Here is a 26,294-nt window from a genome sequence, read left to right as displayed (position 1 = left end):
CAATAACCAATGCCTTAAAATTATAGGTATATTTCTCTAAGATGACACTATTAACAAATATTTTAACCTTACAAATATAAAAAAACTGTTAAATACCATGTTGATGGATTGTGTGAACCGCCTCTAACATATTTTTCCAGTAACTCTTGCGTTCCCATGGATCAATGGATTTTTTCTTTTTAAGCCAACTATTAAGATCAATATTTCCACACTCCATTACCATGTAGATGTACTGGTCCGTGATTTCACTGCAATTAAAGAAATAAAAGCAACAAAACAATAAATGGCTAGGTTATATTAAAGTTTACTAAATATTTACCTGAAGAATTATGGCAAAAAGTTTTCTTTTTAAATTTAAAAAGAATTCTTACTAATCATAAAGTCGGATGATCTTATCACTGTGTTGCTGTAGTTTATTCAAATAAGCTATTTCGTTCCGGTAACTATCAAGAGTTTGGTTATCTGCTTCTTCTAAGTTCACATATTTTATAGCATATATCTGTTTCTTTTCATTCAACACCTGAAATACCTACAGAGTAGAACAAAGAGAAGCTTAGAATATACTATTTATACACTATCACACAATGATTCTAAATTTATTAGAATTTTAGGTTGAGAAAATTCTAAAGGAAATACTGACATGAACAATTAAGTTTCTGGGCCTATTTTGAGTGTAGAAGGAAGAAAAATAATTCTGATAGCAGAGTAACAGTCCATTCCCAACGACCTATGATGATGGGCATTCAATAATTTAAAGGTATAAATCTAAAGTTTCTATATCAACAAGTAAGAAAAGTTTAAACTTCATATATATAACAATCTGTTGGATGCCCTAAACAGGGAAACTGCATAAAGAAAAAGACATTCCAAAATGTTAAGGACAATCCTGGTGCAGTAGTTGGCTCCTTTAATCCCAACTACTCAGAAGGCTGAGGTGGGACAATTGCTTGAGCCCAGGAGTTTGAGTCCAGCCTCGGCAAAATAGTAAGACACTGTCTCAAGGAAAAATAAAAAAGTTAAGGATGACTAACGGCTATGATACAGAGTCAATTCAATTCACAGATGTTGTTTTCTCTATTATGCCTAGATTTAGCAATTTTTGCATGAATGAGTTTATTATTGCCCCCACTGTCTCTGTTCTGGCAAAACTCTTGCAATCTGGTTTAGGTAAGCCTTATTTCAATTTCATAGAGATAGTGTCAGAGTTATGATTTGTTAGTTTTATGGGAAGTTACCAGTGTCTTCACCATTCTCATTACCCCATGACTGTTCTAGATACTCTCAATAGCCTCCTTAAAAGTTGGTCACTGCCTAAACTCTGAAACAGGCAAAGCATAAATGGTATTAGTTTCATAAAGCATGTTACTTTCTTTGAGGCGTTTGATTTTTTTCAACTCTATCATAATTAACTTAAATGATAATTTAATTGAATTCAGAAAATATGGGCCAGCCATTGCTTTATCACTTGGCCCTTGACTTAAGTAAGCTTACACCTTCATTATACTTCAAGGAAAAAAATGTTAAAATGCCATTAAGACTACTCCACATTCTCTGAAAACACACAACTAAATAAATACCTCTATTAAGTCTCAATACCTTGATACTACTAAAATATAGCCAAATAACAAATAAATAATAAATATTAACCAAGTAATTTCTATGAAAGCAATTAAATTAGGTAATTCAAATAGATTGATAAAAGGAAATGTACAATGAAACCAATATTTATTGAAGAGTTGATACACATGGTAATGCACATACCTTATTTTTACTAAGTTAATAAGACGGCCTTATGCAAATCTAATTATTGTTAGTGGGATTAGGAAATTACAGTAAAACTTAAAATGAGTCCAACAATGTTTGTTTAATGTGTCATCCTTAACAACTTATAATAGCAAAAGAGCTGAGGACAGACAGTTTACTCAATTCAACTAATAAATTCAACCCCTATCTGTTCTAGGTACTGTTCTGGATGCAGGGGCTAATATCACTGAGCAAATCAGAAAAACATCCCTATCTTCATGGAGCTCACATTCAAGTGCAGGGGGAAACAAACAACAAACCAAATAAGTAAATTACAGAACATGTTAGAAGGTAAGATACAGAGAGAAACAAACCGGGGGGGAATGGAGAACACTGGTGATTGAAAGGTGGGAGTTGAAGTTTTACAGTGTGGGCAAGGAAGGCCTAACTCAGAAGACACATGAGGATATCTAAAGGAAAATAGGATGTCATGTTAAAATAAGCCAGGAGGAATTGAAATAAGCTAAATACAGAAAGACAAATACCTCATGTTCTCACTTGTATGTGAAATCTAAAAATTAAACTCATAGAGCAGAGCTCATACCACCTTTGACAATGGTGGTTACCAAAGGCTGGAGGTTGAGGGAAATGGGGAGATGTTGGTGAAGGGATACAAAGCCTCAAATAGGAGAAACAAGTTTGATTTTTTTTAGATGATTAGCATAGCATGCTGAAAATAATAATTGGATATTATACATTTCAATATTGCAGAGAGTCAATTGCTAATGTTCTCATTACACACAAAAAATTGAGGCAATAGATGTTAATTAGCTTAATCATTTCATATTGTATTAAAAAAGCTAATACCACCTTGTACCCCATAAAAATATACAACTATAATTTGTCAATATACAATTTAAAAAAATAGACCAGGAGGGCAAGGACTGAGTAAATGAATTCCTTTAGGAGGCTATTAAAGTAATTTAGGTGAAAATACAAAAGTTGCCTTAACCAAAATAATAATGCTGGAGATGTGAGAAATAGATTCTGGAGATACTCTGAAGTAAAACTAACAAGATTTGCTGATTGGCTAGATGTGTGTATGAGAGTAATAGGCACCAATTTTTTGGTCAATCAATTGGAAGAACAAAGCTGCCATTTACTCAAATGGGAAAAGCTATGGAGCAAGAGTTGTGTTTGGACATATTGTTTTAAATGCCTAGTAGACACTAAGAAGCAACGTTGAATATACAAGTCTGGAATTCAAAGGAGAGGTATGAGCTGGAAATACAAGTTTGGGAATTGTCAGCATATACATGGTATTTGAAACCACAAGACTGAAAGAGAACACCAACGAATGAGTTTAAGAAAAAGATGAAAGAGGGTTGAGGACTAAGCCCAGAGCACTGCTTCACTGAGATTAGGAACATGAGGAAGACAATGGGTATGGACAGTTTGAGAAGAGAAAAACACAAACCAAGTGTGGAAAAAAGGTTCACTGAGAAAAAAAAAATCAGTTGTCCCAAATGCTAAGTAATCCAAAATCTAAGCTAAGAATTAGATTTGGCAAAAAAATGGAGGTCATTAGTGGTCTTTATTACAGTTATTCTGGTGAGTGATGAAGGCAAAAATCTAATGGAAGTAGATTTAATTGAATGACAATTAAAGTTGGTAAATTTAGATAATGTTTAAGATGCCTTCTATCCAGAGATGTAAAACAATATAAATTTAGAACTCAGGTAAATTTAGAAAATAATCTAATTCCAGAAATTCATTTGTTACTGAATTCTGTTTCTGAAATGAATAACTCAAAAGAAAACAAAATCCATTAGTAAAAATCCTTGCTGAATGATTCTAAACATATTAGCAATTTACATCACATTCTGACTCAGAAATTTCTGATTCTTTTGTGATAATACATAGTGGTCATTCGCTACCCCATGTCAATGTTTTTTCTATTAAAGAAGAAGTTTAGAAGCACAGGACATTGAAAGGAAAGGCAGGAGACTGGGAATAAGAGATCTAAAGAGGATATGTCATGTGTGAGGGGCAGTGGGAAGAGAAAGGCAGGTGTTAAGATGGCTTTTTGGCTCAAGGGCAACATTGCCCCTAGAAGTTAAGGAAAAGCAGCCCTCACAGGTAAAAAGACAAAAAAATAGAAAGTTTAAAATATTTTTATTTATTTCTTAAATATTTTAAGATACTTACCTTGCTTGAACCTCCACTTCCTATCTGCTTTAATATGGAATAAATTCTTCCTTTAACCGAAATGCATTCATTTGCTGAAGAGGATGCTAAAACCTAAATAAACAAAATATATAAATAAAAGTTAATCAATATGCCTAAGAAACTAGCTTACATTTGGTACAGTCAACTGCTCCCCATTTTGAAATTATCTTAAATCTTAATTAGAAATGTTACCATATCTTTAAAAGGACTTGCTCTACTTAATCAAAGAAAAAAAACCTTAGAAAATAATGTAGACAAACTTTCAAGGTCTCCCCCTTTAACTGGTTTTGACTTAAAAAGAAAATTTAAGGAGAAAAAAACCACTTAATATGCAATCTGCAAACTTATAAGCTTAAAAATATATATAAAAATAAAATATAAAATTATATTTTTCATTTTTCTTTTCTATTCTTTTTCCTTATACCTCTTTACTTACATATGTACATATACACACACATAATTATATCTTCATTCTTTTTTTTTTTTTTTTTTTTGACACAGGGTCTCACTCTGCCTCCCAGACTGGACTGCAGTGGCATGATCTCGGCTCACCGCACCCTCTGCCTCCCAGGCTCAAGCGATTCTTCTCCTCAGCCTCCCGAGTAGCTGGGATTACAGGCATGCCACTACCATCCGGCTATATCTGTATTCTTCTTTCTCATTTAGCGTTATATTATAAAGGAAGCAATGTGCTAAGGTGCTAAGAGCTCCAAAGTCAATGAGACAAACGCAAATTTCAGCAATGTCCCTGATATGGTTTGGATCTGTCAAATTTCATGTGAAATTGTAATTCCCAATGTTAGAGGCAGGGCCTGGTGAGAGGTGACTGAATCATGGGGGTAGATTTCCCCTTCAGTGCTTCTCTGAGAGTTCTCAAGAGATCTGGTCATTTAAAAGTATGTGGCATCTGCCCCCAACTCTCTCTCTCCCTCCCGCTCCAGCCATGTGACATTTGCTCGCTTTCACCTTCTGCCATGATTGAAAGTTTCCTGAGGCCTCCCCAGAAGCCAAGCAGATTGCAAGCATCATGCCTACTGTACAGCCTGTGGAACCATTAGCCAATTCAACCTCTTTTCTTTACAGCAGTGTGAGAACTCATTAATACAGCCCCCAACTTTGTCCTGAGTGATGTTCAACAAGTCACTTAATTTTTCAGAACCTCAGTGTCTTCCCCAGCAAACTTTCAGTTGATGTACTAAACAACCAGCCCCATCATTCCCTCCCTTATATTGGAGGATCTCTCTGTGTACCTATAAATGCTTTGAACAGATGGAGTGCTGAGAGGACTTATTCTGAGCTGATAAAGAAGGTGTAGGAGCTCCTGATTAGCTGATTAACCAAGTTAAACAAGGTCTGAATAAACCTCAATTTAACTAAGGCCTGCTTTAGGTTCCAAATGGTAGAATCTCTCATGTAATCTCCTATTTAAATAAAAAGATAAGTATTCTAATTTTTTCACCTCTAGGATTGAGATACATTGTCTATATATATTTCCTGTAACAAAGTATTGGGCTTCTAAACATGTATGTGTTGTAATTTCATCAAGGTTTCCCCACTCCTTCCTTTTGTGCCTCCTCTCTCTTCTTCCTTTCATATTTAAAACTGTGAACATTGCCAAGGGAAGAAGGCAGATCAATGTCCTTTCTCCATGGCTGCTGACAGTTTTTAGAATAAAATAATTCTTATTTCTGATTCAATACTAATGTGAACTCTGGTTTCCTCCACAGGACTTCCCACAGCCCCCTTAGTATGCCCTCCTCACTGTGGTTAGAGTTTCCAAAATGCAAATTGGATCATTTCACTTCCCTGCTTCAACCTCTTCCAAAGCTTCCCACCCTCTCAGGGTAAAACTTAAGGGCCCAGCAAGCCTTGGGCCTCACTCCTTCCCCTTCCTGAGCTCTAGCCACACTGTGGCCTCATTTCAGTTCTCTTCTGACACTGGCCTCTTCTAGAAGGCTCCACCAAGCCCCTTCACTTGTCATCTGCAACTCGTCTTCTGGATTGCAACTCAAACAGGGCCTGATACCAGTAATAGCTAAATAAATGTGTTTTGAATCAATGCATGAATAAACTTGATCATTTTTCTTTTTCCTTTGTAATTTATTATATTGTTTCAATCCTCTTTCCAGTTAGTATCTATTACCTCTTTCCAGTTAGTATCTATCACCTCTTTCCAGTTAGTATCTACTGTCAGCTCATTGTTTTGTCCATTATTCTTTCAAATTGTGCAAATTATACATAACGCAAAATTTACCACTTTAACCATTTTTAGGTACAATTCAGTGGCATTCAGTACATTCAGTATGTGATGATGAAAAAGTTCTGTTGATGGACAGTGGTGCAAATACCACTGAAACTCTATACCCATTAAACAGTAACTCCCCATTCCTCCTTCTCCCTTCCCTGACAACAACTGTTCTTATTCTGTCAACTAATTTTTTTATCAGCTGATTTTTATAGTTAATTACTCATGGGTTTTTTATTGTTTTATTTAAATAACAACTGCTGCTAACATTTCTGATTTACTAAGTGTCATGCTCTGTATTAGGAGTTACATATATATTAACTAATTTAATCTTCACAACCATCGTAGGAGGTAATTAGCTTTATTAATTTTATAGATGATAAAATGGGCACAGAAAATTTAGGTAACTTGCAAAAGATCACACAGACGGTAAGTAATGAGGCCAAGATTCATGCCCAGTGTCTCCAAGGCCCATGTTTTCTACCAGTATTAAGCTGCCTCTAGGACAGTTACTAGAAACCAACTTTTGCCTCATCAGCAAAAAATCTTTCCTCTTAGTTATTAGTATAACACATTCTAGCAGTACCTCATATTGCTATTCTGATATTTTTGAAAATTTACATTTCCAAATGAATTGCATACTAACTAACAAAATGAAGCTGCTCACTAGCAGCTGACAAAATACAACAAAAAGTAACGTTGGCCAGGCGCAGTGGCTCATGCCTGTAATCCCAGAACTTTGGGAGGCTGAGGCGGGCGGATGGCTTGAGGCCAGGAGTTTGAGACCAGCCCAAGCAACATGGTGAAACCCTGTCTCTAGTAAAAATACAAAAATTAGCCAGGTGTGGTGGTACGTGCCTGTAATCTCAGCTACTCGGGAGGCTAAGGCACGAGAATCGCTTGAACCTGGGAAGCAGAGGTTGTAGTGAGCCGAGATCGCGCCACTGCACTCCAGCTTGGGCAATAGAGCGAGACTCTGTCTCAATAAATAAATAAATGAATAAATAAATAAATAAATAAATAAATATAAAAAATAAAAGGTAACCTTGATTCATAAGAGAAATTTTATCCAGCTATTCAAACTGGATCCTTTGGCCTAGTTATTAAGAGTAGCTTCATAAGCTTCTTCAATAACGAACCTCTCAAAGCCACAAGGCACACTCTTATTAGGATATCAGAAAAGTTTTGTCTAGTGGAAATAAGAATGGCCAAGTTCTTAAGACTTTTTTGATAACTAGATGCTATAAAAATAAAAGCTGTAAAACTGACTGTATCTTAACATATACCATCACATATAAAGCTTATCGAACCTGTAAATTTTGAAGTGGAGTAGCAAGTATTTGCTGCTGTTGCTGCTGGAAACAGGCAGGTTGGCCATAAGGTGTTGACAACTGACAAGCAGGTGGAAAGTCATTCTTTACAACTGGAGTTCTAAAACTAGGAAATATATTTTTTTTTTATTTAAAACATTACAATTTAACAAATAAGATTCTGATTCAGTTTCATGTATTTTAGGCTGATATAAACTTAAAAGTGTTACATCAAACAGGACCCAAGCTAGTTTTCATGATATAGCTGACATTTATTCCAGATATGCCACCACCGGATATTTGATTTTGGGGAATTCTTTCTGAAAGTAAGTATTTGTACGCAGACATGAAATCTTAGTTTGTAAGATAAAAAAGATGGCATTTAAAATACAAAGTGGTTAGGGTTATTTTATACGAATTTAGCAAACATCAGCTTGTGGCCGGTCATAGACTTTGAGTGTTTTTTTAAACAATAATGTTCTATAATGGCTTGCTAGAAATATCAGAAAGCCAATTACATCACAGGAGTTTGGCCTTTGAGCTTAAATCTGTCCAGTACACATTTGTGCTTTGTTTGCCTTTTTGCTATTAATATATCCTCAACACCTAGAACAATGCTTGGCACAAAAGAGGTCCACAAATATTTGTTAACAATAATTAACCTAGTATCACAAGAAATATCTATTATCGCTATTTTAGTTAGCAATCATTCTTTAAAATATTCTACATATAATAAAATGAGGCAATATACAGTAAAACTATATTAAGTAGGTAAGAGGCTGGGTTATAAAATCTTTAAGACCAGGTCTAATTAAGATCAAGGATTACATTATGAAAACGAAACGTAAAAGACAACATGGATTTAAGCTATCCCCTAAGACATTAAAGATATAGCCACTGGTTGATGGTTATAATATATCACATCCCTTTATTTCCTTTCTCTGAAATGTCATTCATTTTCTTTTGTAGTATCCCTTATGTTCCCTATCAGCACACTCATCATCGAACTTCTTCACTCTTCCATCATTCCTATTCACTCAAGTACTACACATTTGAATACCCCCAGAACTACATGAACTGTAACAACCAATATCTTTCAGAAGCTATCACTTTCCAATTAACACCACTTATGTGAAAAAATTCATCTACTCTTTATCTGCTCTAAGAATGCTAACCTTTAAAATCTCTCTCTCAATAGAGAGATATCTGTATGGCAATACATGATTATCAAGACGTTTTACATCCTTAGAATATTTACAGGTTGTAGGTACAGATTACGATATGACAGAAACTACATTCAAAACAATCCTTGAAAATATGCATTATTGCAACCACTTCCCCCTTTCCATTTTATAGATGAAAACACTGATGCTGAGAAAATAATATGAAGATGGAAAGTAAAGAGCAGGATTTAATCCCAGATTTATTTGGCCCAGAAGCCCATGTTAATTCTATCATGCCACCCTGCCAATCAAGCAAGGGGCCAAAGTAATTACCAGCTCATGTAATCATCCAAGGTATTGCTGCTTGGTGTCTTACAAATAGATTTTGGGTCAAACCATTTAGATGCTGATATTGGTGGTGACTGTTTTGAAACTGAAAAGACAGGTTGCTCAAAAGTGGTATGTTTCTGCTAAAACAAAATAAAGAACACCATGATTTAGTTTTTAAATTAGTTGCCTGTTCACTAGTTTTTACAAATATTATAACTTTTAAAATAAAATAATAACATACGATATACAAAAGCATACTAAAAGAGATAGGCATATATATATACATTTTAGACTTTCAATAATTTTTTTAGTGTAGTTATTTTACTCCAAATTATTAAGCCTAGTACATTCTGCTCAAACTGATGGCAAGTACAGGGAAGGCACACAAAATTGTCTAAAACAGAATTTAACACTCTCTTCCATCAGAGCTATTGTAACAAGTATTAAATTCTTATCATCTAAAATAGTACCCTGTGTTTCTGAAAATCAGCCTTTCTTTAATCAATAAAACTCTATTCCCTTCTCCTCAAATGTAGACAAATACTAATTACTTAGCAAAATGTGGAATGACAAATGCCTATCTTGTGTCCTCCATAAGAAGAGACAGAACCTGTAGAAATTCATTTTCCAAAAGCATTGTTGAAAAAAAAAAAAAAAAAAAAAAGAACCTGTAGGATTCATCCTGTACAAACCCCAAACAATGATGAAGGAACATCCGCTGCAGCAGAGATCAGCAAATTACAGCCTACAGGCTCAGGCTGAATGTGGCCTGCTGCCTGCCTATTTTTGTAAACAAAGTTTTATTAGAACATGGCTATGCCAATTTGTTTACATATTGCCTATGGCTTTTATTTTCATGCTCTAATGGCAGAGGTGAAAAGCTGCAACAGAGCCCATCTAGCCTGGAAAGCCTGCTAACCCTTTATATAAAGTTTGCTAACCCCTGCTGTAGCACATCTCAATTAAATAGAGAACCAAGTTTTGCTTGAATACTTTTGGTAACTAAGCACTCACTAGTCTACAGAGGTTCACTTCAATTTCGGGACAGCTTTAGTTATTAGAAAATATTTGCAGATAATTGGGATTATATTGGTTTATCTATTATAATTTCAACACACTGGTCCTCATTACGCACTTGAGAATTACAATGACTAAATCTATCCTACTTTCTACATTTCAGTCTTGGCCAAGAAATTTTTTTCCAGGATAAATTTTCCCTCTTATTTAAGACTTCGTGTGTCTGTGCTCACGTGCAAGCACGCACATATCTTAAAATTAGTGGTAAAGATATTACTGAGGAACTGCTGTAATAAGATCAATGAACAAGGAAAATGAAAAAGATCATGATCATAGAGTGGAATGTTAGCATTTGCGATTTTGGAGGTCAGAATTGAGGATATAAGGAGTAGATGGCTAAAGTAAAATTAAGGAAATGGTCATGAGATACGAAGAAGTTAGAAAAATGAAGGCCAGCTGTAGGACTGGTAATATACAGGGGTGTAGAAGCCAACAAAAACAATGACAGTTGTTGGGATCTGGTTGATCCAGAGCCTTATATCTTCAAGGAATGATGGGGAGTTACCAGGATATTCAGAGATGAGAGTAAGTCAGAAGTATCAAAAGAGCAGGTCTTTTGCAAGAAAGAGGAAGAAATGGTCTGGACACAGAACAGAGAGCACACAGCCACATGGTAAGTGAGATGTGAGACAAAAACAATCCTCCCTTGAAGGGACTGCTGGACAAGCAGTATCCACAAGAACTGCCTAGATTCTATACTTTTTCTTTCTATGTGTACTATTCAATGGTTTTTAGTTGCGCAATGGTTCACAGCTGTGCAACCATCACCACTATCCAATTTTAGAATATTTTCCTCTTCTAAAAAGAAAACTCATACCCATTAGCAATCACTCCCCACTCCCCACTGCTCTCAGCCCCTGGCAACCACTAATCTACTTTCCACCTCTATGGATTTGCCTATTCTGACCATTTTATCTAAATGGGATCATAAAATATATGGGCTTTTGTGGTGAGCTTCTTTCACTTAGCATGTTGTAAATGTTCACTTATGTTGTAACATGTACTAGTACTCCATTACTGTTTATTGTTGATTAACATTCCATTGTATGGATGTACCACATTTTCTTTATCCATTCATCGGTTGGATATTTTGTTATTTCCACTTTTTGGCAATTATGAAAATGCTGCTATGAATATTTATGTACAAATATTTGTGTGGATGTATGTTTTCAATTCTCTTAACTACAAACCTAGGAGTAGAATTATTGGATCATATAAAGCTACGTTTAACCTTCTGAAGAACTCCCAGACTGTTATCCAAAGTAACTGCACCATTTTACATTCCCACTAGCAGCATATGAAGGTTCTAAAATTCTCCACATCCTCGCCAACACTTGTTATTGTCTCTTTAATTACAGCCATCCTAGTGGGTGTGAAGTAGTGTCTAATTATGGTTTTGCTTTGCATTTCTTTAATGATCCATATGGTTTTCAGTTCCCTTACAATCCTATTAGTGTACAATTTTCAAATAGAAAAAAAAGAGGAGATGCTTGTTTGATACAATCTATGACTCAACCTGTCAGGATCCTTATCATCTAGCATTTGTTATTTACATCTGCTACTTAAGAGATCTTACTATGACAATATTTACCTTTCTCACTTTTATTTTCTCATGAGTATATAAGGAGTTTTCCAGAGACTGTATGACATGTAATAATGAAATACACTGAATGCAAAAGCAGACATAAGAATCTAGTCTTCTGTTAAGCCAACCGTTAGATTTGTAAAAACTCTAAAACAGTGCTACTCTTCTCACTGTAGTTATTTTCAGAAAATACATATTTTTCATAATAGTACATTTATATTCACATGAGTTTATCAGTTATTTTATTTCATTTTTTTTTTTTTTTTTGAGACAGAGTCTCGCTCTGTCTCCCAGGCTGGAGTGCAGTGGCATGATATCTGCTCACTGCAAGCTCCGCCTCCCGGGTTCACACCATTCTCCTGCCTCAGCCTCCTGAGTAGCTGGGACTACAGGCGCCTGCCACCACGCCCGGCTAATTTTTTGTATTTTTAGTAGAGACGCGGTTTCACCGTGTTAGCCAGTATGGTCTCGATCTCCTGACCTCATGATCCGTGCGCCTCGGCCTCCCAAAGTGCTGGGATTACAGGCGTGAGCCACCGTGCCCAGCCCTCAGTTATTTTTAATAAATTAATAAACATTTTTAAAGTTTCTTGGCTTTACTTCCTGATATAGTAAATAGAGATAAATACAATCAACATAAACAAAAGCTCTTTAGGGGCATTGATAATTAAGAGTATAAAAGACCAAATGTTTGAGAACCACTGAATTAATAAAGCCTTTACTGTATTTACTACAAGTCACTGAAAAGAAATGGCAAGGAAACTATGGCCATGAACTGCAGCTATAGCTCTTTAGTATCCTGCTTGATCATTCCTTCCGAAAAGCCACCAGGAATGATGACTCAGTATGTTACAAATTCATGTACATTGTCTAGGCTATATATTTCTATTTTTATCAATGAGTATGACCACAGGAAACTGTTAAGTGCTTGGGACAGCACCACGCTAGTTCAGAGATCAGCATACAGTTTTCTGTAAAGGACCAGATAGTAAACATTTTAAACTTTGCAGGCCAAGTGGTCTCTAATACAACTAATCAACTGTGCTCTTATAATGCAAAAGCAGCCATACACATTAAATGAATGAGCGTGTCGGTGTTCCAGTAAGTCTTTATTTACACAATCAGGCTAAGAACTAGATTTGGCCCATAGCACCAGTCTATCGGCAATCTAGAAACACTGTCGAAGACAGGAAATAATTTAGCCTGACTTACTGAACATATGACTGCTACTGATCACCATTTTACAAATGATTTAAAAAACCTTTAAATAAACGATTCTACTAAATATCATACACATTTGATAAAAGAAAACATTTAATATGATCATCAACCTTCAGAAATGCATTATGAACAAAAAAGCAATGTTGTACTTTAGTGGAAAAGTTACCTCTGTATTAACTTTTCGGGCTAACTCTGGAATCTGCCAGTGATTTGAAGATGCAGCAGGATTCTGGTTAATACACTCTGACTTTCTCTTAGATTGCCACTGTTTCTGGTTACTCTCTGGAACCTCTGGTTCTTGATACTCTTTAGTTTCTGAAATTGTATTTGTTGTCATTAAAAAGCAAGAATATTTGATCATAATAAACTAAGCCTAAACAACAGAACATATTACAAACTATATGAGTATTTAGTTCTTAAAAACAATCAAGGAGGGAGAGAAACTAAAAGCTTTAAGCCAACTACTTAACAATTTGCTTTTAGCAAGTCAATTTCACAAAGTTGCACTATAGTCATCTTCCTACATTGTTACTAAGAACTTTGTCAGAGACCTTGCCACATTTAAATGCTTCCTTAGCGATAAATAGGTAAAAATTTAAAAACATATAGATGTTATAAAGCCTTACTAATAGAGAAGCTAATTCATCACTTTTCATAGACCGAGTATCCAACCCTCAAAATGCAATTTAGAACAATTTTTTTCCTTTTTGCTTTCAGCCTGGAAGCATACTTTGAAACTCTTAGTTTCTCCCTTTCCCACCAGGCATGTCCATGAACAGTGTTCACTTATCTAATTATGTACTTGCTTAGAAATTTCAGGGGCCAGTTTTGAAACAAACCAAGCAGAGATGGAGTTGCAGACTCCTCTTGCATAGGGGGAGTTTCAAACAATTAGCCTAGCACTACCCAGCTGAAGTCAAGATGACACAAACCATACCTCCAGATGGGCGATTACTCAATATAACTATCACAACAAGACATTCAGACCTGCACCACTCCTGCATCTCTTCCACACCTTTTCCTTTTTAAACCCCTTCACTCAGCCCAAAAAGTTGAAATGGTCTTTTGAGGGCATGAGCCTGGCCAGTCCCCAGCTGCTAGCATTTGATTAATAAAACTGCTTTCCTTCCACCACATCTCACTTCTCATGTTTTTGGCCTCTGTGTTGTGAACAGCTGGACTTGAGTCAGTTACAAATGTGGTGCCCTGTGTGAGGAACTGTGTGTTTTGAGGGGCTCAGCCTGTACGCCTGGTTTCCAACAAGTGGAGCAATTGGCTGTGGGAGCAGGCCAAGGCTCACCCACTCAGGCTACCAGGCCAAGGCAAGGGCCACTTGCAAACGCCAGCTGCTCATGGCTAGCTGACCCTGCAGCTGGGACCTTAAGGAATTCCCAGCAGCTAGGGAGACCACCCTTGTCTCAAGGATTTTTCCTTCCCTTCCCTTTGTGGCATCAGCTGCTGTAACAGTCAAGTTAGTGAAAGGGAAGTGGCATCTGGGAAGTCAACAGAATTCAACGGTTGGATAAATTAACCAGAGTGTACTGGGAAATCCTCCATCTTAAGCCATCTGCGCTTTCTAGTTATCTGGACCTAGTATAGGTCATCTGTGGTGCCATTTGGGTCTCTTCACCATCTGGACCCGATGCAGGTCACTCTGCAGTGCTGTCTGGGTTTGAGACAAGATCTCAGGACTTTTCTCCAGTCTCCCCTTTTTGGGGATGGGTTTGGAATGCTCCATCTGCATTGGATCCGCCTGTATTTGTGTCTCCGTTTAGCGTTATCCCTCTCCGAGGGTGCTTTGAAACCGTCTCCGTCCCGCCCAGCAAGACTAGAAAGCAGCAAGATAGGCTGCTCCTCTCCCCGCTAGGGAAGAAATGGTTTCCAACAACCTGGCCTCTGATTTTTGTCATCCTCTTTTGGACTCCAGAATATCTCTTGTATCTGCGTCAAGCTTTGTTAGGGGAGAAAGCATGTGAGCTCTTTCCTGGACTATCTGGGACTCCAGCTGGTTACATATTACGGCCGGTTTTTCTGCACATTTTAAAACTATGGGCAAATTACAGTAAGAAAAATTCAGAGCTCAAATGGTTAACCTGCAACTACAAAATTAAAGTCTTCTAAAGCTAGCTATTTTCTCTTTTCTTTTCTGTCTGCTTTGAATGTGCTGTTATTAAGCTAGTTGAGTTGAGATAAAACTCACTGTTTAAACATCACTTGGAGATTTTTTTTTATTTTTCTTATACAGTTCAGCCAGTTATGGTTATAACAGAATCATTAGTAACTCATTTGAAACTGAAGAAAAAAGGGAAAAAAAAGGATAAAAGAGGTTTTTGAAACAAAACTGCCATAGAGACTTCTTTACCCAAATTTTGGTTGACAGCTTTCCTTAGATTACCTATCAGGGCAAACAAGGTTTAGCCATGTGAACAGGTTCCAATTTCATCAGAAAAATAATTAGGATCAGCTGTCTTTTATAAAGTGGTGAGTTTGTATTGTTATCTTATGGCTAGATTCTGAGGTAAAAGCTATTGGATCTTTGTGCCTGTATGTATACATGTTTAGACATGTTTATATCTACATACATGTATATGTTGAATCTAGCATGCTACCAAATTGGCTTATAAGTAAATGAGTACTCAAATTAAGTAAGTCCTAATGCTTTTCAAGTTCATATGAATCTTTGGTAAATAAAAGTGATTTTAAAATTATTAATAAAAATAAAATGTCTTCAGAATTATCAGCATACATTTTTGTCTGAGTTTATTGACCAAATGGTTTTATATTTGTCTATGTCTATATATAAGATGTCAGGGTTTGACATGAAGGTTATAAGACTATAAACATAGTCAAAAACAGACTAATCTTTGTGTGATTTTTTTTGACAAATAAGACTAATTTAATTTAGATTGGTGGTTCAATGAAAACAGCTCAATCTTCTGAGTTATCGCAAAATATATTTAACTCTAAGGTTCTTACTTAGGTTGTTTACCTGTTACTCAGACTTTAAAAATGGTTAACAGGGAAACAACTTTAAATAATGACTAGCTTTGTATAACATCTCAGTTTTCAGAAGTAATCTAGAAAAACTGTTAAAAATGGAAAAAGCTCAGGGCATGTAAATGAGATAAATGCCTGTAGTGGACTTTCAAATTATTTTGAATTAAATAATTGATGCTTATGAGATGTCTAGGTCATTTCCAATTCAGAAAAAATTATCTTATGGGAAAGCGTGTTTCAGAAATTACAGGATAGTCTTTTGAAAGTAAGAGCCTGGGCATTCTCCAACTGCTAACATTTGGTTAATAAAATTGCTTTCCTTTCATCACACCTCATTTCTTGTCTTTTTTGCCTCTGAGTAGCAAGCAGCTGGACTTAAGTCAGTTACAAGACCTCTAGTTTAACATAAAAATTTCACCTTATGCCAGTTTGTAATGTATTCTCTCAAAGGTCTATAAACAAAAATGCCTCAACAATATATTTAACATTCTACAAATATACAATTCCATTCCTTTCATTATAATGGATACAAAAGTCCTAAACAAAATATTAGCAATTGATAGACAAAGATAAAAAATTATATCCAAATTGGGCTTATTCCTAAACGCAAAGTTTGCTTAACATTTGAAAGTCAATGTAATTTGCCGTAATAACAGAATAGAGAAGGAAAATACGTAATTAACTAAACAGATGCAGAAAAAACAACTGATAAAATTCAACACCCAGTCACACAAAAAAAACTATTATTAGTAGCCTCGGTATAAAACAGAACTCACTCAATTTGACAAAAAGTAGGGACAAAACTCTACAGGAATGATCATACTAAGGATAAAATATTGACAGCTTTCCCTTAAAATAAGGAATGAGACAAGAATGGCACCTATCATCCCTTTCTATTCACTGTTATACTGGAGGTCATACCAATTATAACAAGGCATAGAAAAGAAAGTTAAAAGGATTCAAAAGGAAAAAAGCTATACTTTTTTTTTTTTTTTTTTGAGACGGAGTCTCACTCTATTGCCCAGGCTGCTGGAGTGTTAATGGCAGGATCTCAGCTCACTGCAACTTCCGCCTCCCAGGTTCAAGAGATTCTCCTGCCTCAGCTTCCCGATTAGCTGGGATTACAGGCACCTGCCACCACACCCGGCTAATTTTTTTTTTTTTTTGTATTTTTAGCAGAGATGGGGTTTCACCACACTGGCCAGGCTGGTTTCGAACTCCTGACCTCAGGCAATCTGCCCGCCTTGGCCTCCCAAAGTACTGGGATTACAGGTGTGAGCCACCATGCCCGGCCAGCTATACTATTTTCAAATGTAACTGTGTACCTGTAAAAATCCAAAAAATGAATGGAAAACTATTAGAATTACTCAGTAAATTTGGCAATGCATGAATAAGTAGAAATCAATTATATTTTTTACAAACTAACAACACAGTTTTTTTTTTTTTTTGAGACAAGGTCTTCTTCTGTCACCGAGGCTGGAGTGCAAAGGCATGATCATGTGATCATGGCTCATTGCAGTCTCGACCTCCTGGGCTCAAGTGATCCTTTCACCTCAGCCTCCTGCGTAGCTGGGACCACAGGTACATACCACCACACCCAGCTAACTTTTCTGTAGAGACAAGGTTTCCCTATGTTGCTCAGGCTAGAAAAGGTTTTTAAAGAGATACCATTCATTATCACAGCATCAAAAAATATCAACAATATCTGATCAGCATTAAAAAAATATTCAAGAATACACCTAGCAAAAGATACACAAGATCTCTACACAGAAAATAATTATCTCATTACTTTAAATGAATGAAAAGATATGCTAGGTTATTGAGCTATAAAACTTAATTGTAAAGATGTCAATTTCTCCCAAATTTCTTTATAGGTTCAGTTGAATATCAATCACAATCCCATGTTTTAAAAGTGGTAACCAAAAGATAGATTCTAGTGTTTATATGGAAATCCAAAGGCCAGGAATAGCCAAAATAGTCTTGAAGAACAAAGTTGAAAAATTTACACTGACAGATATCAAGACTTAGTGCAGCTACTAAGAGAGCATTAGGCCTGGTGTGATAGCTCACGCTTGTAATCCCAGCACTTTGGGAAGCTGAGGTGGGCAGACTGCTTGAGCTCAGGAGTTTGAGACCAGCCTGGGCAACATAGCAAGACCCATCTCTACAAAAAAATTAAAAATTAGCCGGGCATGGTGGCACATGCCTATAAGTCCCAGCTACTTAGGAGGCTGAGGTAGAAGGATCACTTGCGCCCAGGAGGCGGAGGTTGCAATGAGCTGTGATCACACCACTGCACTGCAATCTGGGTGACAGAGCAAGACCCTGTCTCAAAAAAAGAAAAAGACAAAAATGAATATGGAACAGAAAAGAATCCAAAGCCAGACACCATACATAGAATCACCTAATTTACAACAGGTCAGTGAGGTAAAGGAGGATCTTTTCAATAAATGGTGCCAGGTCACCTGGATATCCATTATGGGAAAAATAATGAACCCTGACACTTGATCTTACACATATGTAAACATTAAACTCAGGAAAGATATAAATCAGAAGGTGAAAGGTAAAATGATAAATCTAAAAAATATGGAAATATCTTGCCTGACGGCAGGATATAAATCTTTCCTTACTGGAGACAACACTTGCTTTTTGGCCCAGAAAGCACTAGCAGGCACCAGCGGAATCTGGAAATAGATTTTACTAGTTTTCCACATTTTCCTGCTTTTAAAGATTGGAACTGTTCTCTCCTTTGCCTTGCCAATATTTAAGATTTATGGCTCTTTGTTAAAATACCATTTAAGCAAATCCACTGCTTGGAGAGAAAGAAATATTTCTGAACTGAACCCGCCCAGGTGATGGGTAGAGTACATGTTAACAAACTTCTGCTTGTTTTTCTATTGTTAATCGTTCTTGTATTTTCAGGAGAGTGTCTCAACTAAGAAACTAAAAAGGGAAAGAAAAATAATTATGCGTTTTCCCTTACAAACACATATTCCAACAAATGATTTATATCTAGATCATATAAATACCTCTTAAAAATCAATGAGAAAAAGAAAAACCAATAGAAATATTAGCAAGACTGCAACCTGGGTGACAGAGTTGCAGTATGTTACAAGAGAGTATCCATATGGCCAATAAATATATGAAATGATGTTCAAAAGCAGACATTAAGGAAACGCAAAATGCAAATTAAAACCACAATGAGATAGATACCACTAGATAGCATCAGAATGCCTAAAATTAAAAGCCAATACAATGATTGCAAAGAACAGGAGCCAGAGCAACATAATTGCTGGTCTAAGGTTAGCACAACCACTTTTCAGACTGTTTGGCACCATCTTCCAAAGCTGAACACATGCATATCCTGTAACCCAACAATCCCACTCTTGGAATACACTCAATAGAAATTTGTACATATGTGAATCAAAAGACACCAAAATATTCATAGCAGCATTATTCATTAGACAAAAAACTGTTATCCATGTACATGTGAATAAACAAATTATACTATATTTACACTAATTAAATAGTATACGGCAATAAAAATCAAGACTATACATCATAAAAACATGGATGAGTTCCATAAACAATAGTGAGTAAGCAAATACAAGAATACACACTGTATTATTTCATTCTGTGGTGTTAGAAATCAGAATAATGATTATATCTGGAAGGAGAGAGGTATTTAGAAAGAGGATCAAGGAGGTTATTGAGGTGTTAGTAATGTTCTATTTTTTGATCTGGCTATTGGTTACAAGTATGCATTCACTTGTGTTATTTCATTGTGCAGCACTCTTGTGATTTGGGCAGTTTTCTGACTATATGCTTTATTATATTAATAAAGTATTACTGGTATAGTGTAGACAACAAGCATTCATTTAAAACATTAAATTAGGTATTGAGAGTACTATTAACAAGCATATTTGATAAAGATGATTTTCTCAATCATACCAGTTACGATAGATGCCAAGAAAATATGAAATGTAAACATTTTCCACCAAACGCTAGGAATAAGAATCTGTTCCCAACCAAAATAATGTTTTTTTGTGTGTGTCCCTGCTTGCCTGGGACTGAGGCATTCTTGGGATATTGGACTTTTAGCAAAGTCCCTGGCAAAGGCAAGCCTCACTTTGTCCCAAAGTTCCTCCTCAGTCCTATTAAAACAAATAAAAAATTAATACATCCAATCTGGCAACCTCTATCTGGACAATGATCATCCTATTAATGATCTGTTTAAATATCTTTAATGGTACCCTGCATTCTAAAAATAAATACAAAATCTAATGGCATTCAAAGTCCGCCTAGTCTTATTTCCTATTTGCACACTACCCATGTTACAGTCTGCAGCATAACTAGACAGTCTCTTGTTCCTGAAACATTTTATTCGTTGTCTGTGTTATCCTCTTCATCTGAAATACTCTATTATTTCCCCCCATTTAAATCCTAATTTGTTTCTTCAAACTTCACCATCATCACAAAATATTTCCTTATTTCTCCTAAACCAAATTAGTTCCTTAATTTCTCCCTCTTCTGAATTCTCATAGCATTTCATTTATGTGGCTCTCATGACAATCTCCACATTCTATTCAGCATTGCATTTATATATCTCTGTGTATCTCCCACACTGAACTGCAACCTCCTTGGGACACTGTTTTATCCACTTATATATCCCTAGAACATGTATCACAGTACCCATGCAGTAGAAAACCAAACGCTTGATAAAAGATGAGAGTTGTCATAAAAAACAGCTTCTGTATCCCTTCCAGAAAGTATTTGTCAAGCCAACTGAGAAAAATAACTCAGTTCCATTGCATTTTCCCTCCACTCTTTCTTTTATGCACCTTTTAAGTAAATAAATTTCCTTTGCTGAGGGATTCAATACTTTTCATATACCCTATATAACTGAACTGAAATTCAAGATAAAAGAACATAGACACAATTTCACATCATAATTCTTAGGTGGCTAGTCTGCTTTCTCAAGCTATCAAATGGTTTTCTTAACTAAACATACAAGTCTACCGATTTTTTCACTCTTACCTTCTAATTTAGCTAGAAGACTTGATTCAGTTTTATTCTTCAGGGTTATTGAATCAGTAATAATAAGTTCAGAACTCTTTTCATCTGACACCAGAGGTTCCTTGAAATGGCTATTCTGAACGGACTACATGAAAAAGAAAATCAAATAAAGTCCCATAAATAGTAGTACTACTAATCTATCTTACTGTTCAATATACTAAAGTCTTATCTATACATAGATCGCTCATAAAATTTTCTATTATAATTTCATGTAGACTCACAAACCCCCAGCAAAAGTTAACTGCCTGAATTATTAATTAGAGAAATGGGAAGAGTCAAAACCATAAATCTGGCCAATTTGCTTTCAGTGGATGTATTAATCAATTGCTAAAATATATTTCACTTAAAGACAGAAAGGGTTAGAAAGTTTGAATTCAACATAGAGTATGCCTCATGACAAGAAAAAAGATTTAAGTATTTTGTTACTGTGATCGCTATTTTATCACCAAAAATAACAGTCAAAACTAATAACTGCATAACTTAAGACAGTAGTTACTCTAAATCCAGAGAGCAATCTTTTTGACACAATTATGCACTGTTCTCTAGGACAGCCAGGATTAGAAAAAATTAGTACTTAAAGCATAGATCATGAAAGAGGGAGGCATTACAAAGAACATAAAATTGAAAAGACCCACATCATGATGCCAGGGGTTTAACTCAATTATAATAGTACAACCACTAAAAATCACAGTGTACCAGAAACCAAAATTATTTCCTTTAAGTCCACACAAAGTTGCTCTGCCATGTCAGGAGGTCAGGATTGATTATTTATGTCCTCACCTCCGCCCGAACTCAATTTACTCTCTCACTTTTTTTTAAGATGTCTTACCAGAATCATACGATTAAACATAACAAAAAACAAAACTTGGGGGCAACAGCTCCCCCAGTCACGTATTCCCAAACCCAGGCCAACTATCTGCTTAAACACATACATAATAAATATTACTTCATGATTCTTAAGAGATTGTTGATCCTTACTCTACCACCTTAATCTTGGAGAAACACAGTCTAGGACTTCTGCACCAACTTCCCACTGGTAGTCCCACAGCTCTTGGGGTATGTGGAACGCTGTTGGAGATACATGAACTATTTATAAACCCTTTCCCCAGAAAAAGCTCCATGAATCCTGATCCTCCCAGATCAGGAACCCTTGCTTTATATAATGATATAGAATTAAAATACCTTTAAATTTCTCAATTCACAGGAATCATTTCCACTTGGTTTAGATCCGGGCACCAAATCTCGGCATTCTGATCTAGAGGTTTGTCTTTTACCCATGAAACAAAATAATTTTAACATTAAATTTGAAAAAAAAAATTTTTCAATGTATTTTTTCATCTCAAGTTGGATTTTTAATAATATACACACTTTTTATTGAAAAAAATCTCTTAAAAAGAAATTTTTTAAAGTGACATAATTCCAATACAAAAGTGACTTAGCTAACAAAATTACGTGCTGGGCAATGACAAAAGTGACACAGATAGGTGATCGCCTACTTCTTCATTATCTAATCAGTAACAATTGGAGTTAGGGTTAGACTGTGGGAAAGACAAAGTACACAGATGAAACTACATTTCCAATTACAAATAGCTAAAAGATAAGAACCAGGGTATAGCACTTCTGTGCACCTCCACAGTACCTAGCATTGTCTATTGATAACAGGAACCAAGAAAATGGCTGGAGCTTTTCTGTTTTTGTTTTTAATTTTTTGGAGCGGGAGAAAATCTCCTTTATTCTTGAGCTAGGTATTTGAAATAGAGATGAACAAGATGAAATCACAGTGATAAGACTTTAAAGCTTAACCTTGACAACCAAAATGTTCTTTTAATCTCAATATTTAGTCAAGTCTAAATATAATAGAAATGTAATTATAAAAGATACTAACTAAAAACAATCATTGTATTTCTAAAGTTTATTTGCAAAATGATTCTCTGCACTGTAAGGAGCCTTTTCCAATATAAATATTATAAATGTTGGTCAGAATTAAGAATAGGCCAAAATAACTCTCCTTTAGCTGAGCTAGATGCTACATTCCCATTTCTTAACAGGGAATAAGCAGACAAATTGAGGGAAGGAGAACACACTGGATGTGATGAACAGTATTTCATCTATACCTAACCTGTCCCACTTCTTGAAGCACTAGACTCAAGCAAAAGAATAATCATCTTTCCCACTGACAGCGATTCTCCCCTTGAACTATCTGGAGCAAATATTTGTTCTCAGACCTCCTTCTACCCGTTATGGAGACTCTCAAACAAAACAGGAAGAGATTCTTAGCAGACAGCCTACCTTTAAGTGAGAAATCCTCAAATATCAGTCTTTTAAGCTTAATGTTGACTTAATATTTTTTCCTTTTAAAGCTCCTTTAATGAATATTTTTAATGAGTGAAAAAGCAAAACAAAGTTATTTTCTCCACTCATTCCTTTGTTCCTGACAACATTTAGAGACTCACTATCTTCTAAAACTGAACAAAAATTTAATCTTAATTACTATTACTCAGTAAAAGACTTTAAGACCATTCTGCCATCAGTCTTCACATATGGACAACAAATTTTAAAAATTAAAACTCAACATACCTTTTTATAAAACAAGGTACAACTGAATCATCTGTCTTCACATCACAATCTGGGCTACTTAGAAGGTTAACTGGGACTCTTCCAAATGGGCATGACTAAAAATATTTGAAAGATTAAACAACCAACTAGGAAATAAAGACTATCACCACCTTAATCAAGCAGATTGAAAGGAACTTACCTGTTTAGTTTTGTTAGTTTGTCTCAATGAATTCCGATAACCTATTTCTGCATCTTGTGGTGGCATGTTCTCTCTAAACAGAAAGAAAATACCAATTTTTCAAAGAACAATATTAATATGTATTTCTATTCTACTGCTAAACATTATCACACACATGAAAACATATATGTAGATACATGTAATTACATTAAAAAACACAGATGTACTTACATAGAAGATGAACATTTAAAAACTGTTTCCATTTCCTTACCCATATAAAAACCTGGCTTTAGTAGTCTGTCCTCTGGAATCACAACTGTTGTTCCTATTCTGTAAATGCCCAAGTGAACTGGAAAATGATTCTTGGGCAGTTAATACCGTAGATGCTGTAAAAATTTTGAAACTATGATTAAATTTATAAGAAATAAGATAAGTACAAAAAAGTGATCTTACAAATAAGAATATTTTAAAAGTCAATTCATAGGAAATACTTGTCCCCAAGTAAGATATGCAGACATGAAGATGATACCAAGATAATTATCTAACTACTTCTTCAAATTCTCTTAAATTATATAACTATTTCCCCAGGGTAAAAGCACATTCTCTATTTCCAAAAGCAAAAAAAAAAAAAATTCCCTTGCTTAGAGTTGTTTTTCATGTGTTAACGAAAGTTTAGTTAGCAAAAAAGACAAATTTGCACAGGGTTGTAGAGATTTTTTTACTTCTCAAAGTCTTACCTCCTTTACAATTTAATCTTAGACTTTAACCATTCTACATAAATAATATTTTTCTATAAAATATTGTCCCGAATCTTTATTTGAAGTACTACCTACCACAGGAAAGTATTAGTATACATTAATAGTTACCTGATAAATTCTTCTTTTCCTCCTCTGAAAGCAGCTGCTTTTTTTGGAGGTTTAAATTCCGTAGGGCAATTTCCAGCATTTCTAGTGGTACTGCTCCACGTTCTACAGCTTTTTGAAGAAGTTGTTTACTTTTTTTGACATTACCTAACAAAGCAAAAGATAATTGTCATTTTTAGGCAGTAATCTTTACCCACCACCCAGACCACCCAGATACGTATTCATCAGGACCTAGAAAAAAAAATCAAAAAGACTTAAGCAAAACTATTTATTCCAAGGCTCATGTACTTTATTTCATAGGCAAGTAAGCAATCTCTCACTTTTTATGCAGATAACCAACTCTCTTCTGATAACAATGCATACCAAATAGTTTCCTTGCAATATGTAGCTGAGGTAATTTTGCATTAGTTTATCACCACTGTCCACTTTCAGAAGTAACAGAAGTGTAACAAAGCAGTTACCAAGAGGGGCCAGCAAAGGCCAATCACAACAGTTAGAAACAGGAGGGCGTTCTAGATGTTACAAAAGTGCCAAGAGCATCAGTCTCTTACAACATGCTATAATAAGTATCATTCATAAAGACATTTAGGTAAGGGAAGGATGACATCTTTTGTTAAAGAGCATCTTCCATCAAAAGGATTTTCAGGGAAAAACATAATAAATACAGATTAATCTTTAGCTGTCACACTCAGCTATACCAGCCTGAAAAAGAATACAGAATAACTGAAGAACTATCATAATTACCTTTCTGAGTATGGACAGATTACCAAAAAAATTGGTAAACTTACCCCTAGCATTTGACTTATAAATATTAAATGTATACATCACATATCTTACAGAATATTATCAACATTTATGGGAGCCATTGAGCTATGCTATGCACTTGGCACTTAGGGTATAAAAATGCTTAAGAGATGATCTCTAGCTTCTGGTAGTTTATAAATTTTTAAAAATATCTTTGATAGTGGTTATGTCTACATTTACTAAGTAGTGGTAGAATTTCATGTATTGTGTATTTAAGCACAAGAAAAGAGAGAAAGGCTTAGATTAGAATTAAGAAGCTTAATTAATCAGAGAGCTTAGTATTGAGATCAGAGATTTCTTTAAGAATCTGGTAAAAACTGAAATGTTCTCCATCCCTATAAAAATACACACACACCAGACTCTGCATAGGATTTCACGGATGTTGCATTATTTCCTGACAGCCAAGCCATCAACTGTGCTCAAAATAATCATAATTTGACCACACTGCATTACTGTGCAAGGCATTTGACCACACTGCATCACTGTGCATTACTACCACATTGCAGATAAAGTGGTACAGATAAAGTTTGTCTTTTTTACAGATAACTCGATTTGAGAGTTTCAGTATTTATGTGTTCTAAACATGTAAAATTTATGGTTGTTATTGGGAGGCCACAATACCTCAAGAAATTTTCAAGTAGAATGGAGAGAAAGAAGCCTTGCCAAATTTTCTCTAACAAGCAAGGAGGAATCCATTTTCCTAAAGGAGAAAGGGATAATAGTTCTAAAAAGTAACCTGATAGAGCAAAGGACATATTGGAGAAGACAATTACTAGGACTCAGAAATCATCTGAATGGGTAAAAATTCAGGGTTCTCAAATTATTTCTGAGTCATATAATTATTTTCTCCAGGCTCAATCCTGGGGAATACTCTCCAGTGACCAATCCCTGCTACGGAAACCATCATGGGGATTCTT

General features: G+C 35.4%; 1 protein-coding gene across 3 annotated transcripts in view; it reads right to left on the bottom strand.

Moving 5' to 3' along the window:
• TTK (TTK protein kinase) overlaps nucleotides 1-26,294 on the bottom strand; it is a 39,663-nt gene that overhangs the window by 8,003 nt on the left and 5,366 nt on the right. For 2 of the 3 annotated variants that reach the window (XM_054490932.2, XM_054490931.2), the window contains exons 5-16: nucleotides 24,577-24,720; nucleotides 23,982-24,096; nucleotides 23,732-23,804; nucleotides 23,554-23,648; nucleotides 22,159-22,243; nucleotides 20,938-21,061; nucleotides 13,070-13,218; nucleotides 9,024-9,160; nucleotides 7,528-7,654; nucleotides 3,952-4,044; nucleotides 372-529; nucleotides 97-248 (exon numbers count right to left, since the gene is read on the bottom strand). In XM_054490932.2, coding sequence (XP_054346907.1) covers nucleotides 97-248; nucleotides 372-529; nucleotides 3,952-4,044; nucleotides 7,528-7,654; nucleotides 9,024-9,160; nucleotides 13,070-13,218; nucleotides 20,938-21,061; nucleotides 22,159-22,243; nucleotides 23,554-23,648; nucleotides 23,732-23,804; nucleotides 23,982-24,096; nucleotides 24,577-24,720 — 1,452 coding nt within the window. The remainder of the gene's footprint in view (nucleotides 1-96; nucleotides 249-371; nucleotides 530-3,951; nucleotides 4,045-7,527; nucleotides 7,655-9,023; nucleotides 9,161-13,069; nucleotides 13,219-20,937; nucleotides 21,062-22,158; nucleotides 22,244-23,553; nucleotides 23,649-23,731; nucleotides 23,805-23,981; nucleotides 24,097-24,576; nucleotides 24,721-26,294) is intronic. The other variant, XM_054490934.2, reaches the window with a different exon arrangement.

The sequence above is a fragment of the Pongo pygmaeus genome, chromosome 5 (genome assembly GCF_028885625.2).
Source record: "Pongo pygmaeus isolate AG05252 chromosome 5, NHGRI_mPonPyg2-v2.0_pri, whole genome shotgun sequence".
NCBI lineage: Eukaryota > Metazoa > Chordata > Mammalia > Primates > Hominidae > Pongo > Pongo pygmaeus.
This window is presented reverse-complemented; position numbering and strand designations above follow the sequence as displayed.